Raw genomic sequence first — 16629 nt, 5'->3', positions numbered from 1 at the left:
AATCAGTCACAGGAGAGGTACACTCACTGTCCAACATTGAGTTTAAATGTCATTTTTAAAACCTAAACAAATGTTTTACCTGTAAAAAGCAAATAGAAACCAATCCAATGTATCTGTAACCGATTATATACAGACAGAAAGAGACAATGATGGATAAAAAAAAAGAGTAAAAAAAAAAAAAAAAAGAGTTGATCTTGAGGGGAGATATTCAAACAGGTCATAGTAAAAGGTCAGATTTATTTTAAATATGAAGAAACGTTTATTCCCTAAACTAAATGATTTTTAATTTAAACGAAAGCGTTTCCGCACCACCTGACCAAAGCCACCAAACCAGGTAGCGGTCTCCCAGATACAGATCTTGGATCAGATTCCCACAACTCTAACCATTAGGGGGGGGAAGCTTTAACCACCACACCCCCGCATCCCAACAGAGTTGGTGCTAAACAATTTGCCCCTAACCTATAAAAATAGGATTTCTAGAAGAAGCCCTATTGATGTAAGTGCCGAATTACCATTTTAGGACTCCATTTTATGCCCCAATCACTGATCTCAGGTGAGGAACGTTGTCACCCCCCCCCCCCCCCCCCCCCCCCCCGTCCTGGATTTAAAAGCATTGATTTTTTAGTCCAGGACTAGGTGTAAAATTTGAGGTTGGGAAATCTGATACTAGATCTGTGGTTAGGGGGTGTCTTCTTTCCCCAAACTATTTGACCGTAACATAGTTGCTAAGAAACACAAAGAGATGGTTGTTAGTGTCAGTTGGGATTTGAACCTGAGACAGACATGGTCTGTAGAATATTATCTGGTTGGAAAGTAGAAAACAAAACGAGCGATTTTACTTACCTGACAGTTTATCTTTATACAATGAACAAGAAAAAAATGTCAACGTTTTTTGTTTCTTTGTTGTTTTAATAAAGCGGTAAACTTCGAGCCTGGGTGAGATGCCAGAGTTGAGTTTCTTCCCGGTCACTGGGGAGACATCCCAAATATAACCCTATTCCTTAGTGCACTACTTTTAACCAGAGACCTATGGGCATTAGCATGCCCTTTGGGATTCAACCACAGACATACAGCACAGAGGTGGGTTTCTAGTATCTCTATGGGAAACAACCCAATCTGGCAACCCAGATCTGCCAGCCACTATACCCTGAAGGTTTCTGTAAGTTAACAGAGACGGCAACAACTACTACCCTACGGGCCTGTTCAAAGGTAGTGCACTATATTATATATATGGTACTGTGTGTGTATATATATATATATTGTACCAGTCAAAAGTTGACACACCTAGTCAGTCCAGGGTTTCATTATATATATAAAAAAAAATCTACATTGTAGAATAGTGAAGAAATCAAAACTATGAAATAACACATGGTAACCAAAATAAAATATTTTATATTTGAGATTCTTAAAAGTAGCCACCCTTTGCCTCGATGACAGCTTTGCACACTCTTGGCATTCTCTCAACCAGATCATGAGGAAGTCACCTGGAATACATGTCAATTAACAGGTGTGTCTTGTTAAAAGTTAATTTGTGGAATTTCTTTCCTTCTTAATGTGTTTGAGCCAATCAGTTGTGTTGTGACAAGATAGGGCTATCTTCTGTTTACCACCCTTATTTGGTAAAAGACCAAGTCCATATTTTGGAAAGAACAGCTCAAATAAGCAAAGAGAAACGACTGTCCATCATTACTTTAAGACATGAAGGTCAGTCGATACGGAACTTTGAAAGTTTCTTCAAGTGCCGTCGCAAAAACCATCAAGCACTATGATGAAACTGGCTCTCATGAGGACCACCACAGGAATGGAAGACCCAGAGTTACCTCTGCTGCAGAGGATAAGTTCATTAGTTATCAGCCTCAGATTGCAGCCCAAATAAATGCTTCAGAGTTCTAATAACAGACACATCAACATTAACTGTCCAGAGGAGACTGTGTAAATCAGGTTACTACATTAATCCATATGTGTTACTTCATAGTAGAGATGTCTTCAATATTATTCTACAACGTAGAACATTTAAAAAAAAAAAAAACGTTTAAGAAACACCCTCAAATGAGTAGGCGTCCTAACTTTGACTGTTACTGTGTGTGTGTATATATATATGTATGTATGTATCTCACACACGTCTCTCTACAAAAATGTAGGAACAGCGGGTGTTCCTGCCATCAGACAGCATTTAAAAATACTGTAGAAGATCAACTGAAACGGATCAGAGGCTCTGGGGAAGAGAGCGAGAGAGAGACTATCTACAGAATACCTGATCAAACTAAGATAAATACATGTGGGGCTCTGTCCCAACAATCCATCCTAATTTACCATTCAAAATGCATGGCTAATACATCGCTTCATCCATAATAGTATGCACATTAGAATTATTGGGATGGAGCCTTGGGACAGTTCAGAAAGCTGTTGAGGTGGCTGGCTAGAAAGAGCACAAGCAGATTCCTAACTTATCAAAGACTAAAATAGTATGGAGAGAGGGGGGATATGGATGAGAGAGAGGGGGGATATGGATGAGAGAGAGAGAGGGGGGATATGGATGAGAGAGAGAGAGGGGGGATACGGATGAGAGAGAGAGAGGGGGGATACGGATGAGAGAGAGAGAGGGGGGATACGGATGAGAGAGAGAGAGGGGGGATACGGATGAGAGAGAGAGAGGGGAGAATATAGAGTGGGCCAGGGGTTTTGGGGCGTTTGGGTACAGTAATGACTCATGAGCAGAGAAGGGGACGAGGGGCAGCTTCTAGAGCGTGGGACCAGGAAGTGGGCAGGAAGTGGTGAAACAGGAACAGGCTCCCTCAGTGACAGCAGCCTCCACAGTGCCCTCCTCCACCGTGGCTGTGCCCCTGGGCCTCGGCTTGGGCCTCGGCATGTTTGGTCCGCCGCGACAGGATCTCATAGGTGCAGTCGTCGCCACAACAACCAGACATACTGGGTGAGGTGTCGTCGATATCGAACCTGGGGAGGGATAAAGGGGTGGTAGAAAGAAGCACAGGAAAGAGAAAGATGAAGGGAAGAGTGGATTGAGTACAGTACCAACAGTGATCTCTAAAAGAACAAAATCATGTTTGTACATGCTGAGAAGCAGCTGTTGATGTTGCTATAGAAACCCACTGTAAAGCTTCTCTGAAGAACTGGTACGCCCCGTGGTTGTGTTTGAATACTGTTAACATCACCTTCTTCATCTGTGTGCTAGAGGCAGAGAGAGAGAGAGGCAGAGAGTTGGTGATGGTTACAGTATATGGATGAGGACCTACACTGAACAAAAATAAATGCAACATGGAAAAATGTCTACGTTTTTACTGAGTTCAGTTGAATTTATTTAATTAACTTATTTCTTTAAAATGATTAGGCCCTAATCTATGGATTTCACATGACTGGGCACGGGTGCAGCAATGGAGGGGATAGGCCCACCCACTTGGGAGCCAGGCCCACACCCACTTGGGAGCCAGGCCCACCCAATAAGAATGAGTTTCTCCACCACAGAAAGGCTTAATTACAGACAGAAATACTCCTCAGCACACCACCTCCGCCGATCCCACAGGTGAAGAAGCCGGATGTGGAGGTCCTGGGCTGGCGTGTTTACATGTGGTCTGCGGTTGTAAGGCCGGTTGGAACTACTGACAAATTATCTAAAAAACGTTGGATGTGGCTTATGGTGGAGGAATGAACATTTAATCCTCTGGCAACAGCTCTGGTGTACATTCCTGCAGTCAGCATGCCAATTGCACAGTCCCTCAACTTGAGACATCCTTGTCATTGTGTTGTGTGACAAAACTGCACATTTTAGTGGCCTTTGTCCCAGCAGAAGGTGCACCTGTGTAATGATGATGCTGTTTTAATCAGGTTCTTGATATGCCACACTAGTCAGGTATATCTTGGCAAAGGTGAAATGCTCACCAACATGGATGTAAACATCCAAAATCAGCTGTTTGTACCTCTGGAACATTCCTGTCCTTTTTTTTCTCTTCTTCCCAGCTCATGAAACATGTGACCAACAGTTTACATGTTGCGTTTATATTTTTGTTCAGTGTAGTTTGAAACTTAAAAGCAAATCTGTCCATATCTACATATCCATAGTTTGGAACTCTTTCCTATTGGTCTGTTAACTTAGTTACCACCTGGTGATGTCACAAGGCAGGCCAAATGATAGTGTATATACACGGAGCAAAAATGTAAACACAACATGTGAAATCCATAGATTTCTTTAACCTGGCAAGTCAGTTAAGAACAAATTCTTATTTTCAATGACGGCCTAGGAACGAACGGTGAGTTTACTGCCTTGTTCAGGGGCAGAACAGATGTTTTACCAAGTCAGCTCAGGGATTCGATCTTGCAACCTTCTGGTTACAAGTTCAACACTCTAACCACTAGGCTAACCCCCCCCCCCCTCCCCTCCCCATTAGGTCCTAATGAATTTATTTCCATTGACTGATTTCCTTCCATGAACTCAGTAAAATCTTTGAAAATTGTTACATGTTGCGTTGATAGTTTTGTTATGTACTTTATAAACACGTACCTGTTGGCGATGAGCTGTAGTATCTGGATGAGGAACTTGCCCAGTCCTTTCCTCCTCACCCTACTCTCCAGCTGGACCTCATAACTACAAAAAACAACAACACACATCAATAAACACAATAACACTGGTCGAGGTTCAACCCAGGTTACGTCGTATCAAAGACTCTACCAACAACGTTAACCAACAAGTTGGACCAGTTGGACGGGGATTTTCCCCCGGACGTGTGCTCGCATTTACAAGATTTAATGAACGCAGCAAAAGGCCCTTTCGACAGACTAGTGTCCCGCTCAGGGGGTTTACTTGAACAAGCTGCCTCACACACACACACACACTGCAGAAACAGGAGATCACCATAGGACAGGAGCCTCAGACAAGGAAACTATATATTTTAATTAAAAAAAATGTAAACTACTATACAATAATCAATTTCAATACTACTAGCTATAACAAAAATGCTAAAAACTAACCCAAGATAGAGAAGACAGGATAGGGAAGATAGGGAAGACCTACTCTGAAGTGTGCATTAACTCAATTCACTCTTGCAGTCAAAAAAAATAAAAAATAATAAAACTTTGGCAAAGGATAAAGACTACAAAACCTTATCCACTGTTCATAACAGATTACAGTTTTGGAAACCGAAAACTGCATTGAGAGCAAATGTTTTATCGATGAGAAAATGTGCAGAATGCATCTCACACCATCTTCTCCCACTGCCAGCCACTGGGCTTCCTCTCATCACCACACAATGCTTTGTTAAAGTATTCACCCCCCTTTGCATTTTTTACTATTTTGTTGCCTTACAACCTGGAATTAAAATAGATTTTTGTGGGGTTTGTATCATTTGATTTACAAAACATGCCTACCACTTTGAAAATGGAAAATATTTGTGAAACAAACAAGAAATAAGACAAAACTTGAGGGTACATAACTATTCACCCCCCCAAAGTCAATACTTCGTAGAGCCACCTTTTGCAGCAAATACAGCTACAAGTCTCTTGAGGTATGTCTCTAAAAACGTGGCACAATTAGCCAGTGGGATTTTTGCCCATTCTTCAAGGCAAAACTGCTCCAGCTCCTTCAAGTTGGATGGGCTCCTGCTGGTGAACAGCAATCTTTAAGTCATACCACAGATTCTCAATTGGATTCAGGTCTGGGCTTTGACCAGTCCATTCCAAGACATTTAAATGTCTCCCCATAAACCACTCAAGTGTTGCTTTAGCAGTATGCTTAGGGTCATTGTCCTGCTGGAAGGTGAACCTCCGTCCCAGTCTCATGTCCCTGGAAAACAAACAGGTTCCCCTCAAGAATTTCCCTGTATTTAGCACCATCTGTCATTCCTTCAATTCTGACCAGTTTCCAGTCCCTGCCAATGAAAAACATCCCCACAGCATGATGCTGCCACCACCATGCTTCACTGTGGGGATAGTGTTCTCGGGGTGATGAGGTGCTGGGTTTGTGCCAGACATAGCGATTTCCTTGATGTACAAAAAGCTCAATTGTAGTTTCATCTGACCAGAGCACCTTCTCCCATATTTTTGGGGAGTCTCCCACATGCCTTTTGGCAAACACTAAACGGTTGCTTATTTTTTTCTTTAAGCAATGGCTTTTTTTCTGGCCACTCTTCCATACAGCCCAGCTCTGTGGAGTGTACGGCCTAAAGTGGTCCTATGGACAGATACTCCAATCTCCGCTGTGGAGCTTTGCAGCTCCTTCAGGGTTATCTGTGGTCTATTTGTTGCCTCTCTGATTAATGCCCTCCTTGCCTGGTCCCTGAGTTTTGGTGGGGGGCCCTCTCTTGGCAGGTTTGTTGTGGTGCCATATTCTTTCCATGTTTTAATAATGGATTTAATGGAGCTCTGTGGGATGTTCAAAGTTTCAGATATTTTTTTAGAACACAAACCTTATCTGTACTTCTCCACAATTTTGTCCCTGACCTGTTTGGAGAGCTCCTTGGTCTTCATGGTGCCGCTTGCTTGGTGGTGCCCCTTGCTTAGTGTTGTTGCAGACTCTGGGGCCCTTCAGAACAGGTGTATATATATCCACTGAGATCATGTGACACTTAGATTGCACACAGGTGGACTTCAATTACCTTCAGAAGTCACATAATTAATTAGTTGCACCATATCTAATTTAGGGGCTTCACAGCAAGGGGGTGAATAAGAGCCACTTTTCCATTTTTAAAAGAAAAAATATATATATATTTTTAAAACAAGATAATTTTTATACAAATCTATTTAAATTACAGGTTGTAATGCAACAAAATAGGAAAAATGCCAAGGGGGTAAATACCTTTTGCACTGCGCTGTATTTGGTAGTGAATGGAAACGTCGACCGGACGCTTCACATATAGACGTCCAGCAAAATATCTGGGTCATTGTTCTATCTGTGGCTATAGTAACAGTGAGTGTCACTTCCTGTAAAAGGAGACCATGACAACCCCTTACCAGTATAGCACCTCCTCCCCGCACTCGACATCGAATCGGAAGTGAGAGAAGGCCACGGGGGAGGAGTCTGTGTCTCGAGCAAGCAGATACCACGCCCTCTCGTCCTTCATCTCATCCCTCTTTTCTCTCTCCTTCCATCCCCACTCGCTTTGTTCATACCTGCAGCATAGAGGTCAGATGTCAAGCACTGGCCTACGTGATTGGATGGAATGTGAGTAGTTTGTTGTGATTGGGTAGAAGACTGTTAGCAGGAGTTAAATCGGGCTGGGTAGCGCCTGGTCCGAGACCCCGGTACCTTTGACCCAAATGAGAACCGAGACCTTTGGTTATTTGAATTTCCAGAGACAACAACACAAGTAATCAACAGCAAAAATCAGACAAGCCCATAGTAGAATAATTTACCCATTCGATTGTTCAGCCTGTGTCACTTAATGCGAGAAAATGATATTCCTCTCCGGGGGCTTCAAATTACAGTACCACACTGGGAGAAATATGCATTCCCAGTCATTGTACAACACTCAATGCAATCGCAGGGGGGAAAAAAACTCATTTGAAATCAGTTTTGAAAAAGAGGATCACTGAGCTTTCTTGTGTTACTAAACTATACTTATCAAATCCAAGACATTTTAGGAGCAGTGTTTTTAGCAGCGCCATTGGTTTAATGCCACGATAGCGCTCACCAATGGAGCTGAATGCATAGGGAAGACCGGGTTAAATGGAACAGGCGTAACTGATGGGCCTACATTAAACTCACAGTGCAGGATCCTTGGCTGGCTGAGTGCCAGTGGAATGTTTTTTTTTTTTTTAATTGGGGGGGGTGGGGCGGGGGATTCAAGTCTTCAATATGTTGCTAACTAAATATTAGGCTAGCTTGTTGATAGAGTTGATCTAGCTAATGATTAGCCCCCAGTGGGGTACATGCAGACAGGCGACCCTGAGCCCATTTATTTCTAGCCACTATGCTACATCAGGTGATGACGCTTACTGCTAAATAGAACACCTGTCTGATAACATGGACAGTATGTTATTGGCTGCATGTCTGGAGGGGGGGGGGGGGGGGGGGGGGTTGTATTTTAGTTATCATTTTAGAATAGAATGTCGTGTTCTAAAGTCAATCAGAACTGACATTCTCCCCCAAAAACATTGTAAGTCCCTCCGAGACCTGTAGTAAAAAGCACACCTTTCACCACCACCCCAATTCCATCACTCCTCCCAGCTCCCCTCCCTCCTTACAGTGTTTGCATGTTGGTCCGGGTCAGCTCGTAGGCCCACTCCACAGACATGGGGTTGAGAGTGGACACCCTCTTACACTCGATCTGGAGATTTAATCTGGAAGACCAATAGAGCAGTTAGCTGAGCAATCTCTGTTAATCAGCCAGAGTACTTAGCCACTTATCAGCCAGAGTACTTAGCCACTTATCAGCCAGAGTAATTAGCCACTTATCAGCCAGAGTAATTAGCCACTTATCAGCCAGAGTAATTAGCCACTTATCAGCCAGAGTAATTAGCCACTTATCAGCCAGAGTAATTAGCCACTTATCAGCCAGAGTAATTAGCCACTTATCAGCCAGAGTAATTAGCCACTTATCAGCCAGAGTAATTAGCCACTTATCAGCCAGAGTAATTAGCCACTTATCAGCCAGAGTAATTAGCCACTTATCAGCCAGAGTAATTAGCCACTTATCAGCCAGACAACACCCATAGTAATAGAGGTGGACAATCTCTTACCCGTTTCTGTCATACTTTTTGAAGACTGGGAAAGCAGCCAAAGGGTCGTCCAGCTGTGGGAGGAGAAACAGAGAGAGGGGAGAGAGAAACAGAGAGAGGGGAGAGAGAAACAGAGAGAGGGGAGAGAGAAACAGAGAGAGAGGAGAGAGAAACAGAGAGAGAGGAGAGAGAAACAGAGAGAGAGGAGAGAGAAACAGAGAGAGAGGAGAGAGAAACAGAGAGTGAGGAGAGAGAAACAGAGAGTGAGGAGAGAGAAACAGAGAGAGAGGAGAGAGAAACAGAGAGAGGAGAGAGAAACAGAGAGAGGAGAGAGAAACGTGTTGACGAGCTACAGTCAGACGCAGTCACATTACCAGGAAAAACTGGAGCTCTTTTTCAATTAATATCTTTCCTTGATTCCTCACACCCGTCCTAACATCCCTTTCAAAATGCTTAAAAGAAGGTCAGAGGGGGGTAGACGGTCAGGAGGGAAGAAGGTCAGAGGGGAGGTATTGACCAATAGGGTTGTGGAGGTACAAAAATGATTATCATCCTACGGCTAGCCATGCTTTCCACTTGGCTATCCCTACCCCGGTCAACAGCTCTGCACCCCCTACAGAAACTTGCCCAAGCCTCCCCCATTTCTCCTTCACCCAAATCCAGATAGCGGATGTTCTGATAGAGCTGCAAAATCTGGACCCCTACAAATCAGCCGAGCTAGACAATCTGGACCCTCTCTAAAATTATCCGCCGAAATTGTTGCAACCCCTATTACTAGCCTGTTCAACCTCTCTTTCGTATTGTCTGAGATCCCCAAAGATTGGAAAGCTGCTGCAGTCATCCCCCTCTTCAAAGGGGGAGACACTCCAGACCCAAACTGCTACAGACCTATATCTATCCTACCCTGCCTTTCTAAGGTCTTCGAAAGCCAAGTTAAACAGATTACCGACCATTTTGAATCCCACTGTACCTTCTCCGCTATGCAATCTGGTTTCCGAGCTGGTCATGGGTGCACCGCAAAAAAGATATCATAACCGCCGTCGATAAGAGACAATACTGTGCAGCTGTATTCATCGACCTGGCCAAGGCTTTCGACTGTCAATCACCACATTCTTATTAGCAGACACAACAGCCTTGGTTTCTCAAATGACTGCCTCGCCTGGTTCCCCAACTACTTCGCCGACAGAGTTCAATGTGTCAAATCGGAGGGCCTGTTGTCCGGACCTCTGGCAGTCTCTATGGGGGTGCCACAGGGTTCAATTCTTAGGTCGACTCTTTTCGCTGTATAGATCAATGATGTTGCTCTTGCTGCTGGTGATTCTCTGATCCACCTCTACGCAGACGACACCATTCTGTATACTTCTGGCCCTTCCTTGGACACTGTGCTATCTAACCTCCAAACGAGCTTCAATGCCATACAACACTCCTTCCGTGGCCTCCAACTGCTCTTAAATGCAAGTAAAACTAAATGCATGCTCTTCAACCGATCGCTGCCCGCACGTCCAGCATCACTACTCTGGACAGTTCTGAATATGTGGACAAGTACAAATACCTAGGTGTCTGGTTAGACTGTAAACTCTCCTTCCAGACTCACATCAAACATCTCCAATCCAAAATTAAATCTAGAATCGGCATCCTATTTCGCAACAAAGCATCCTTCACTCATGCTGCCAAACATACCCTCGTAAAACTGACCATCCTACCGATCCTCGACTTCGGCGATGTCATTTACAAAATAGCCTCCAATACTCTACTCAGCAAATTGGATGCAGTCTATCACAGTGTCATCTGTTTTTTCACCAAAGCCCCATATACCACCCACCACTGTGACCTGTATGCTCTTGTTGGCCTGCCCTCGCTTCATATCCGTCACCAAACCCACCGGCTCCAGGTCATCTATAAGTCTTTGCTAGGTAAAGCTCTGCCTTATCTCAGCTCACTAGTCACCATAGCAGCACCCACCCGTAGCACGCGCTCCAGCAGGTATATTTCACTGGTCATCCCCAAAGCCAATTCCTACTTTGGCCGCCTTTCCTTCCAGTTCTCTGCTGCCAATGACTGGAACGAATTGCAAAAATCACTTAAGGTGGAGACTCGTATCTCCCTCACTAGCTTTAAGCACCAGCTGTCAGAGCAGCTCACAGATACCTGTAAATAGCCCATCCAACTACCTCATCCCCATACTGTTATTTATTTATTTTTTGATCCTTTGCACCCCAGTATCTCTACTTGCACATCTATCACTCCAGTATTTAATTGCTAAATTGCAATTATTTCAACACTATGGCCTATAATCTTACCTCATTTTGTACATGCTGTATATAGACACCCCCCCCCCCCCCCCCCCCCCCCCTATTGTGTTATTGACTGTACATTTGTTTATCCCATGTGTAACTGTTGTTTGTGTCGCACTGCTTTGCTTTATCTTGGCCAGGTCACAGTTGTAAATGAGAACTTGTTCTCAACTGGCCTACCTGGTTAAATAAAGGTGAAAACACAAAAAAACAAGTAATCATTGAAAGACAAATTGAAAGCCAGTCAACTTATTTGTTCGATACCCTCTGTTCCCTCACCTTATTGGTCCCCTACCCTCTGTTCCCTCACCTTATTGGTTCCTTACCCTCTGTTCCCTCACCTTATTGGTCCCCTACCCTCTGTCCCCTCACCTTATTGGTTCCTTACCCTCTGTTCCCTCACCTTATTGGTCCCCTACCCTCTGTTCCTTCACCTTATTGGTCCCCTACCCTCTGTTCCCTCACCTTATTGGTCCCCTACCCTCTGTTCCCTCACCTTATTGGTCCCCTACCCTCTGTCCCCTCACCTTATTGGCTGTGTCCACCTTGGCACACACTGCATCCATGGCTGCCCTCTCCGCCAGGCGAGCCTGCTTCTTCTCCTTTGCTTTGTTTGACTTCCTCTGGAGAGGGGAGGAGAGAGGGATGGAGGGGGGAAGAGAGAGAGAGATGGAGGGGGGGAGAGAGAGAGAGATGGAGGGGGGGAGAGAGAGAGAGATGGAGGGGGGGAGAGAGAGAGGGATGGAGGGGGGGAGAGAGAGAGGGATGGAGGGGGGGAGAGAGAGAGGGATGGAGGGGGGAGAGAGAGAGGGATGGAGGGGAGAGGGGAGAGAGAGAGGGATGGAGGGGAGAGGGATGAGAGAGAGGGATGGAGGGGGGAGAGAGAGAGGGATGGAGGGGGGAGAGAGAGAGGGATGGAGGGGGGAGAGAGAGAGGGATGGAGGGGGGAGAGAGAGAGGGATGGAGGGGGGAGAGAGAGAGAGGGATGGAGGGGGAGAGAGAGAGAGGGATGGAGGGGGAGAGAGAGAGGGATGGAGGGGGAGAGAGAGAGAGGGATGGAGGGGGAGAGAGAGAGAGGGATGGAGGGGGAGAGAGAGAGAGGGATGGAGGGATGGAGGGGGAGAGAGAGAGATGGAGGGATGGAGGGGGAGAGAGAGAGGGATGGAGGGGGGAGAGAGAGAGGGATGGAGGGGGAGAGAGAGAGAGGGATGGAGGGGGAGAGAGAGAGAGGGATGGAGGGGGATTGAGAGAGGGATGGAGGGGAGAGAGAGAGAGGGATGGAGGGGGAGAGAGAGAGAGGGATGGAGGGGGAGAGAGAGAGAGGGATGGAGGGGGAGAGAGAGAGAGGGATGGAGGGGGAGAGAGAGAGAGGGATGGAGGGGGAGAGAGAGAGAGGGATGGAGGGGGGAGAGAGAGAGAGGGATGGAGGGATGGAGGGGGAGAGAGAGAGATGGAGGGATGGAGGGGGAGAGAGAGAGAGGGATGGAGGGGGAGAGAGAGAGAGGGATGGAGGGGGAGAGAGAGAGAGGGATGGAGGGGGAGAGAGAGAGAGAGGGATGGAGGGGGAGAGAGAGAGAGGGATGGAGGGGGAGAGAGAGAGAGGGATGGAGGGGGAGAGAGAGAGGGATGGAGGGGGAGAGAGGGAGATGAAGAATTGGGGGGGTGCAAATCAGTTGGTCAATCTTCAAGCAGCATATGTGTTTGCACATGACGAGTGAAGTGAGGGACTAGTACACGTGTGTCCGACAACCCCAATATTGTTTCAAAGACAAAAACAGGAACGACGAATGCGTGGTTTTAAATGACACGCGCACTCAGAGACTAACCAACAGGTGCAATGCCTTTACCTTACATACCCCTTTATAAATGTAGACAATGTAGGAATGGTATGATTACAACATTAACAAACACATGTATGGTCAGCATGTTGGAGCGGATCTACAGCTACAACTTTCACTCGTTTACAGGAAGCAATTCGGAACACGTGCCTAGTTATTAGCGTCGGAGGTGCGTTTTAGGAACTTAACTTAATACCTTACTGGCAAACTAGCTAGCTAGTTATGCTACTGCTTCCCACCCCAGCTAAAAACACACGCATTGGGTTCTAAAAAAATTAAAATCTAGCTAACTAACTAGTCATTCTCAAATATATTCTGAACAGGTAAGACAACTTCAGAGGTTAGTTAGCAGGGTGTAGGTTCTACTTAACTATGGTAGTTATGATGAGAAGCCTTTCTAAAAATGGATTCCTAGCTAACTTAAGTGGCTAGCAAGCTAGGCTAGCGGTGGCACCACACTTGATAAGACACACGGGAGAACGTTGCACCAATGCTCCCCCCCCAGAAAAAAATGTCAAAATAAAACCGGTGCAATCGATAGTGGTTAAAACTAGCCACTGCAATCACGAAGCAGGGTTATTTTTAAGTTAGCTAGCTCACTGTGTAACTAGTTAGCTTGTATAGCCGCTTGGACTTTCTGTCTGCCGCCCCTTCAACCATCAATTCCGTGGTCTTCCCTTTCCTCTTTCCCTCTCTACATCACGCATTCACGGGGATCATGATTTCGGACAGTCTTTGTTTGATGCAAGCGTTCACATGTCCTTCTCACAAACACAGACAGACGGTCAAAAACTCACCCCCATATCGCTGTTTTAAAACGACCGCTGTGTCTTGCTGTTGCTAGCTAGCTAACTTAGTCGCTAAATTAATGTGGTTTCTTGAAAAGGGGCAAGATTATGTAAAATGCTAGCGGTTTAGCAAACTACCTAGCGCAACTGGCTACAAAAGAATATGTCCACAATTGACTACACTAAAGTTCACTAAACGACAAAAACGTATTTTTTTCCGCCAGATTGGCGCCAAGAGAAGGGGGTGAATTACGTCTCTTGGCCCTACTCCCTCTTCCTTTCCTTTCCTCCCTCCCTCACTCTTTCTCTTTCTCCTCTTCTCCGACCAACATTAGCGCGAATATCGTTTCCTCTAAGCTTTGGGGAAATGACGACACCGCGTCTTTAGGCATTGATGTACACATGATTGGTTTTAGGAGGTCAGTAAAGAAAGAAACATGTCAATTATAATTATCTCCAAAATCTATATCTTATTATCTTTGAACTTTTCCATTTGATTAATTGGGATTTGCTGCCTTGCTATGATGCTGTTGTCTTTAGGTCTCTCTTTATGTAGTGTTGTGTGTTTTGTCCTATGTTTATATTGTACTTTATTTATTTATTTTAATCCCAGGCCCCGTACCCGCAGGATGCCTTTTCCCCTTTGGTAGGCCGTCATTGTAAATAATAATTTGTTCTTAACTGATTTGCCTAGTTAAATAAAGATTAAATAAAATAAAACAAAAATTAAAGAATAGATAAGAAACTTTGTATATTATTTTATTTATTTATTTTGTTGTAAAAATATGAATAATGATTTTTTTTATAGTAATTATATAAGAGCAGCTGAGGTAGGCAATATTTTTGGAGACAATAAATCGATTGCCGCTATTGAGGCATGGTTGTCCAAAGTCTACACTGGATTAACAGTGTCTCAGTTGGTAAAGCATGGTGCTCACAACGCCTGGGTTATGGATTTGACCAGTATGAAATTTACTATAAATCGCTCTGGATGAGAGCATCTGCTAAAATGTAAATTTCTGATTTCATTTTTTTTAATTTTTATTACACTTCACTTTCACGATGTCACCTACAGCAGTGTGTAAGAGGATATCGAAATATGTTCCTCCAACAAATGCAACACCATTCCTTATTGAGAATCTTTCGTTTAGGTAGTATATTATAAGCCATGGTTACCCAAAGTAGCCACCCTTTGCCTTGATGACAGCTCTGTACACGCTTGGCATTATCTCAACCAGCTTCACCTGGAATGCTTTTCCAACAGTTTTGAAGGAGTTCCCACATATGCTGAGCACTTGTTGGCTGCTTTTCCTTCACTCTGTGGTCCAACTCATCCCAAACCATCTCAATTGGGTTGAGGTTGGGGGATTGTGGAGGACAGGTCATCTGATGCAGCACTCCATCACTTTAATTCTGGGTAAAATACCCCTTACACAGCCTGGAGGTGTGTTTTGGGTCATTGTCCTGTTGAAAAACAAATAATAGTCCCACTAAATGCAAACCAGATGGGATGGTGTATCGCTGCAGAATGCTGTGGTAGCCATGCTGGTTAGGTGTGCCTTGAATGCTAAATAAATCACTGACAGTGTCACCAGAAAAGCACCCCCACACACATGTAGAGATCATTCGTTCATCTACTATGCTTCTCACAAAGACACAGCGGTTGGAACCAGAAATCTCAAATTTGGACTCATCAGACCAAAGGACAGATTTCCAAGCAAGTCTCTTCTTATTATTGTCGTCCTTTAGTAGTGGTTTCTTTGCAGCAATTAGACCATGAAGGCCTGATTCATGCAGTCTCCTCTAAACAGTTGATGTTGAGATGTGTCTGCTACTTGAACACTGTGAAGCATTTATTTGGGCTGCAATCTGAGGTGCAATTAAATCTAATGAACTTGTCCTCTGCAGTAGAGGTAACTCTGGGTCTTCCTTTCCTGTGACGGTCCTCATGAGAGCCAGTTTCATCATAGCGCTTGATTGTTTTTGCGACTGTACTTGAAGAAACTTTCAAAGTTTTTGAAATTTTCTGGATAGAAGAAAGGGAGGGCGTTTACAGGCTCAAAATGGACAGAAACAAAGAACTTTCTTCTGAAACTCGTCAGTCTATTCTTGATCTGAGAAATGAAGGCTATTCTATGCGAGAAATTGCCAAGAAACGTAAGATCTCGTACATCTGAAGAATAACTTCTCATCTCTGATCTTGAGGTCTTCATGGAATCTACATCGCCACGTTTGGCCACAGGATGGCGGTATGGGACAAGATGCTACTCGGAAAAGTTCCACAAATGACCATTATAGAATGTATAATTACATCTAACTGAATTAGCGCCTTGCCATAGTCCATCATGCATTTTATCGTTATATATATTTTTTTATTTGTACACTTAAATCCTGACTGCAGAACATGCAACTGCTGCTGTTGGATAGCTGGTTATGTTAATTTGCAAATAATTTGATAATGACGTGTGCGCCATTTCTATTGGGTAGACCATTCTTCTCCGAGCCCTTTATGGAAGGCAGCCCATCCATATGTTGAGTTTCATACAGGCCTATATACTGTCTGTTTCACAAACACACACACACACACACACACACACACACACACACACACACACACACACACACACACACACACACACACACACACACACACACACACACACACACAGCCCTCCCTACACAGATGGCCCCCTCAGTAAGCCCCGCCCACAACCCTTTGTCTTGGTGTAATCTGTCTCGCGACGGGGAGATGGCTTTTGGGAAGAGGGGCGCGAGGGGTGGGGGGTCATGGAGTTCGAACTCGCAGCCCGCGACGGTTTCCGTTATGGCCTAAACTACTACTGTTTGGGTGTGGAGGAGTTACTAACGGCCTGTACAGAAACAGCGACTTAGCCTCTATCGCACAGGAGATCTGTAAGGACTGGATAGGTATAAGCAATATGGAGGTGAATATTCCTCCTAGCTAGTTGAAGTTACTACCATATTGCTTAAACCTATCCAATCCTTTCAGATCTTCATGAAGTGCCCAAGGACTAGGGATTG

The 16629-nt window shown here is 44.7% G+C and overlaps 1 protein-coding gene across 1 annotated transcript; it reads right to left on the bottom strand.

Moving 5' to 3' along the window:
* Positions 1 to 586: 586 nt before the first annotated feature.
* On the bottom strand, positions 587 to 13952 carry naa40 (N-alpha-acetyltransferase 40, NatD catalytic subunit). The gene is made up of 8 exons (XM_055901560.1): positions 13597 to 13952; positions 11489 to 11584; positions 8689 to 8741; positions 8194 to 8289; positions 6961 to 7119; positions 4517 to 4600; positions 3112 to 3189; positions 587 to 2955 (listed from the first exon to the last, which is right to left on the bottom strand). Exons 1-8 carry the CDS (start codon positions 13600 to 13602, stop codon positions 2796 to 2798), a joined length of 732 nt encoding a protein of 243 aa, XP_055757535.1. The 5' UTR covers positions 13603 to 13952; the 3' UTR covers positions 587 to 2795.
* Between the last annotated feature and the right edge of the window lie 2677 nt (positions 13953 to 16629).

Source organism: Salvelinus fontinalis, chromosome 36, assembly GCF_029448725.1.
Source record: "Salvelinus fontinalis isolate EN_2023a chromosome 36, ASM2944872v1, whole genome shotgun sequence".
NCBI classification, from domain to species: domain Eukaryota; kingdom Metazoa; phylum Chordata; class Actinopteri; order Salmoniformes; family Salmonidae; genus Salvelinus; species Salvelinus fontinalis.
Note: the sequence above shows the minus strand (reverse complement) of the source record. Positions and strands in the feature narration are given on the sequence as shown.

Bases quoted from the DNA above. Each gene is read 5' to 3' on its own strand.
- naa40 (XM_055901560.1), bottom strand. The intron at 8,290-8,688 runs GTAAGAGATTGT...TTGGTCTTCCAG, and splicing joins AAAAAGTATGACAGAAACGG to ATTAAATCTCCAGATCGAGT. The intron at 4,601-6,960 runs GTAAGGGGTTGT...TGTTTTTTGTAG, and splicing joins GGGGAGGAGGTGCTATACTG to TTATGAGGTCCAGCTGGAGA.